This window comes from Lolium rigidum, chromosome 3 (genome assembly GCF_022539505.1).
Source record: "Lolium rigidum isolate FL_2022 chromosome 3, APGP_CSIRO_Lrig_0.1, whole genome shotgun sequence".
Classification (NCBI taxonomy): domain Eukaryota; kingdom Viridiplantae; phylum Streptophyta; class Magnoliopsida; order Poales; family Poaceae; genus Lolium; species Lolium rigidum.
Window position 1 is genome coordinate 317,499,318 of NC_061510.1, and position 5,142 is coordinate 317,504,459.

The window sequence follows — 5,142 nt, forward strand, 5'->3', positions numbered from 1 at the left end:
TGTTTAAGCTACTCCTAGCAAACCACCGGAAAAAAACAAGAAACGCAAAACCTAAACCGACAACAACCTACGAGCTGAAAATCCGCGCTGTAACCACGTCACGGCCAGAAAAGCTATGTGCCCCCCGGTATATATCCCCAAACCAAACTCTCAACTCAAGAACCCAAACCCACATTCTCCCTCCCTTCCTCGCTCCCAATTCCGGGGGTTCTCGCGACAATGGCGGGCTCCTGGCGGGCCGCAGCGCTGGCGGCGGCGATGGTCGGCTGGGTCGTGAGCAGCTGCGTGGTCGGGTTCCCGGTGGAGGATTTGGTGACGCGGATGCCGGGGCAGCCAGCGGTGGGGTTCAGGCAGTTCGCCGGGTACGTGGACGTCGACGACAAGGCCGGCCGGAGCCTCTTCTACTACTTCACCGAGGCGCAGGACGGCGCCGCCGGCAAGCCGCTCACCCTCTGGCTCAACGGAGGTCCGTACCTACTGTCTACTGCTGCTTCTTATCTTCTCTTCAGCGTGCTCTGTTCCTGGACTGTCTAGTTCGTGTTTCTTTGACAAGTTTGTTGGACAGCGTTGGTTTTTGGGAAGTCTTTCTTGTTTTATTTTGTTTTGTTTCAAGTGGTGTTTTTCTCACTGTTTGCATCCGGATTTTCTTGCTAGATTCCGGAGACAAGAGTCGCATGCAGTGCTGTCTGATAGAAAATTGCGTCTTCCATCCCATGTGCATGGTTGATTAGCTCTCGAATTTAGCGGTTGGGAATTAGGATGCTGCAGGAGCTGATCTGTTACTTTCTTGAATCTGATGCATTTTATCGTACACACTTTTTTTAAAGGAGTATTTCCTCGGTCCACAAAAGTAAGTCACAACTTTGTCAAAATATGTCTACATCTAGACGTGTCCTAATGCATGTAAATTTAGACCAAGTTGCGACATTCTTTTGTGTACGGTATATCTTATGTATAGCCATGTGATTGTTTATCTAGATTTTTTTGGGAGATGAAATCTGGATTTTGTTGGTTGATACTTGGTACAGTACTACCTTTTGAGTTCTTTTTTTTTCATGTTTGAATCCCTAGAAGTTCTAAAATTATTTTGAGTTCCCTAAACAGTCGCAAACATGTGCTGTTGGAATTGTCCTGGCAAATAATAGCTGTGTTCCATCAGTGACCTGACTGGGCCTGTGAGGTTAATCTGCCATCACGTACTTGGAAGTTTTCTCATGCTCCACCATTATTTCCCCTTATCTTCTGTACTTCGCTCCACGTTCAACGCATGTTCATCCAGCAGGGGTCCTATGATGGTAGCCAGTGTTTCCTGAACTGGAAACACAGACAACTTCCTCCTATTCGTCAGGCGTCATCTGCCCCACACCTGCCAAGAAAAAAAAACTTTAAATAAATCAATTTGTAAGTGGAAGCATGGTATCTCTGAGGTCGCCATGTTCCCCTGGAGCCTTGCTTCATTGGGCTTTGTGTGTTGTGGTCCTTGGTTTTAAAAACATGTGAGGCATCGTTTGGTTTCATTCCATGCCCATACGCAGAAAAGAATGCTTCTTTGATGTAACAGTACCTAGCTAGTAACTACACTATGTTTTGCATAAAGATCTGGGTGCTACATAAGGAAATGCGATTGCTAACTTTGGGTTGCTGCTAAATTTCACTGATAATAATAGTCAAATCTCATCTGTTCTTCAGGTCCTGGTTGTTCCTCGGTCGGAGGCGGCGCTTTCACGGAGCTCGGCCCATTTTATCCAAGAGGAGATGGTAGAGGCCTTCGATTAAACAAGAAGTCATGGAATAAAGGTTGAGCTTTTGACTACTGTCTCTCCCATCTGAAATGTTTCACTGAAAGAGAAGGGTACATCATACTAACTCACAGCGTGTTGCATTTTCTTTGTAACTTTGCAGTGTCCAATCTTTTATTTGTTGAGTCACCCGCTGGAGTTGGATGGTCCTACTCCAACACTTCATCAGACTACAATACCGGAGATAAGCGGACAGGTAAATTGCCACTATCTTGTGCAAAACACAGGACACTGGTTAGCCTGAACATGTCGATTTAACTATATGTTTCTTCAACCATGCAGCTAATGACATGTACAAATTTCTGTTGGGATGGTATAAGAAGTTCCCTGAGTACAGATCAAGAAGCTTATTTCTTTCTGGAGAGAGCTATGCAGGTTGGAAAATATTTTTAAGTTCTACTTTACAAATTCATGTTTGAATCACCACTCTTCTATGGTGAGTGATTTTGTGTAAATAATAATGCAGGGCATTATATACCGCAACTCGCTGATGTTCTTCTCGCGCACAACGAGAAATCAAAGGGTTTTAAGTTCAATATCAAGGGAGTGGCAGTAAGTAGTCAACCATAGACTTATAGTCTCTTGAATCTACTCTGTTCTACATGTTGTTTATTAACTCGGAGATTATCTTGTGTAGATCGGGAATCCTCTACTCAAGCTTGACAGGGATGTTCCTGCAACGTATGAGTATTTCTGGTCTCATGGTATGATATCCGATGAAATATTTATTGCCATAAACAAGGATTGTGACTTTGAGGATTATACCTTTGGCGACTCCCACAACGAGAGCAAGTCGTGCAATCAGGCCACTGCAGCGGCGAATGCTATAGTTGGGGATTATGTCAACAATTATGATGTTATCCTCGACGTTTGTTACCCATCAATTGTGATGCAGGAGCTACGGTTGCGCAAATATGTATGCTTGCTCCTCGTGGTACATGACAATTTCCTTCAGAATCTTTGATTCCTTTCGCATGACTAGTCTTTTGCACAACTTAGGTGACCAAAATCAGCATAGGAGTGGACGTTTGCATGTCATATGAAAGATTTTTCTACTTCAATCTTCCAGAAGTACAGCATGCTCTCCATGCTAACAGAACACACCTACCTTATGGCTGGAGCATGTGCAGTGAGTAAGTGCTTATATTGATACTTCTGCCTTCTATTTTACATCGGTTGGTTCAGTAAATATTGTGCAATAAGAAGAGAGAGAGTCGGAGTTAATGAACTGGTCATCTTGCAACTGAAACTCACAAGGATAATTAACATCATGTGCCAGTGTGCTGAATTACACCAGTAAGGATGGCAACATCGACATCTTGCCTTTACTCCAGAGAATCGTGGAACACAAGATACCAGTTTGGGTATTCAGGTATGTAACTTTTTCATATGCATTTCAGATAATTTGGTTCATCAATTTGTGATTTATTATGATATGGTCAATTAATGTACAGTGGCGATCAAGACTCCGTGGTGCCCCTCTTGGGATCCCGAACCCTTCTGCGAGAGCTAGCTCATAAAATGGGGATGCGTGTGACAGTTCCGTACAGTACTTGGTTTCACAAAGGCCAGGTATACTTCTATGCTATGAACACAAGCTGAATTACGCTTGTCAAATAATCTGATACAGAAGCATGAACGCAACCCTTTGGAACGTTATCTGATCAATGGAACATATGTTGCCTTTTATTTTCCAGGTTGGAGGCTGGGTAACAGAGTACGGCAATATGCTGACCTTTGCAACAGTGCGGGGCGCGTCTCACATGGTGCCATTTGCACAGCCAGACAGAGCGCTCGGACTATTTGGATCGTTTGTGCTTGGACAGAGGCTCCCAAACACGACCCATCCACCCATTGGAGGGTAAATCTACAAAAGCAGCTCAAGATAGAAAAAAAAAGCTTAGGATTTGTCAGTCTTGCTACAGTAGATACGATCTCAAGGAATGTATTTCAATGGTCAATAAGTTCTGAAAATTTTCAAAACAAAAAAATAGGAAAGAAATGCTAGCAAGTATGTTCTTTATGGTCTTTTATCTGGGATATCAGATTGCGCTCCTGGAAAGTCTGGAACAGAGCAATGTGTACAAGTAATTATGTCAGTGTACTTAGCTTGGCAGACACCTTGCAATTTGCAATTCTGTCTAAATTATTCCATCAGTCCACGACAAATGAATGCTAAAAGGTTCATTATATTGCCAGTTAAGTGACATGATTCTTCTTGTACTTCATTTAAATTATCGTTGCTGATTGAATGCTGGTACACTTTGCTGTGAATCTTCTTGAAAAAATAAAACAATTCAACCCCTTTATCCATGTGTTCTTTTACTTAGGACAATGCCACAAACTTTTACTAAAGTTACCTGCTCACATGCTGTGTTGACTGCTGAGCTCGACTGCTGGGAGTGCCAGTCGGCAGGGGGCCAGTTCCTTACCTTAATCAGAGTTGTTTTCTGAACAAATTCTGCTCGATCAGTGTACAAGAACAAAAGGTCCAGAAAGTAGAACTTGCACCAAGATTAAAGTATTCAGGTTAATCTGCATCGGAAGGCATATAGAATGCATCGCAATGGTAGTTTAGAGACCTGGAAAAAGCACGCATCAACATAGGAGCTTCCCCAGTTGGAGGCTGGGTGTCTCTTTCCTCCACAAGGGCCAAAAGCTAACAGTAAAAATATTTGTCTTGGGCAGTCCCAAACTGTTGTCATGAAGTGAATCTGGACGGTAGCAACGAGGTGGCAGGTGACCCCCATCGACACCTTTTGAATTGACAATGTTAATTTGGATGGAAACAAGAGTTGTATCTTCATTTGGACCGGCGCACTGAGAACAAACAAAGCAATACCCGTGGACTGGTATGTTGTACATTTTGTGTGAGTCTGTCTAGCCTAACTGGAATTCCTCTTGTCTTTAGCAATGCCCTCATGTTGATTGAAAAGATGAACCATGAATCCCCAGCCCACTAGCAAGAAGATTACAGTGCTATACTAATACTAGATTTAGATGAGCGCCTTGGCGCACGACCCCGTAAAGCCCGTGCCAATGTACAATTCTATATACATGATTTGGCACATGTCTTGTCACGCATTCCTCATCTTTGACATAGCTGAGTGAAAACTAAAATACTATGATAAATATGTATACGGATCGATGATAAGTAAGTTTCTGCAATACAATATGTACAAACAATCAGAAAGTTTACATTTGGTTGCAAGGATTCAAATAGATAAGTTGGTTTACCATCATGTAAACAACCTGCCACACTTACATAAGACAAACTCGATCACGGTTCGACACTTAAGATTTGAAGTGAAAAACCATTTGGTCCTTGAGGAAGAGCGTGCCA

General features: G+C 42.9%; 1 protein-coding gene across 2 annotated transcripts; it reads left to right on the forward strand.

The window, feature by feature from the left end:
- The first annotated feature begins 210 nt into the window (after nt 1-210).
- Nucleotides 211-4,022, forward strand: LOC124699928 (serine carboxypeptidase-like 42). 2 transcript variants are annotated; one of them, XM_047232145.1, is made up of 10 exons: nt 211-466; nt 1,690-1,797; nt 1,903-1,995; nt 2,082-2,174; nt 2,266-2,351; nt 2,437-2,715; nt 2,799-2,932; nt 3,079-3,171; nt 3,254-3,371; nt 3,497-4,022. In XM_047232145.1, exons 1-10 carry the CDS (start codon nt 220-222, stop codon nt 3,662-3,664), a joined length of 1,419 nt encoding a protein of 472 aa, XP_047088101.1. In that variant the 5' UTR covers nt 211-219; the 3' UTR covers nt 3,665-4,022. The 2 variants fall into 2 exon arrangements, with proteins under 2 accessions (XP_047088101.1, XP_047088102.1); XM_047232146.1 differs by lacking the exon at nt 211-466 and adding an exon at nt 977-1,022.
- The last annotated feature ends 1,120 nt before the right edge of the window (nt 4,023-5,142 follow it).

Bases quoted from the DNA above. Each gene is read 5' to 3' on its own strand.
- LOC124699928 (XM_047232145.1), top strand. From the start codon at position 220: ATGGCGGGCTCCTGGCGGGCCGCAGCGCTGGCGGCGGCGATGGTCGGC. The intron at 467-1,689 runs GTCCGTACCTAC...TCTGTTCTTCAG, and splicing joins CACCCTCTGGCTCAACGGAG to GTCCTGGTTGTTCCTCGGTC. The intron at 2,175-2,265 runs GTTGGAAAATAT...ATAATAATGCAG, and splicing joins TTCTGGAGAGAGCTATGCAG to GGCATTATATACCGCAACTC.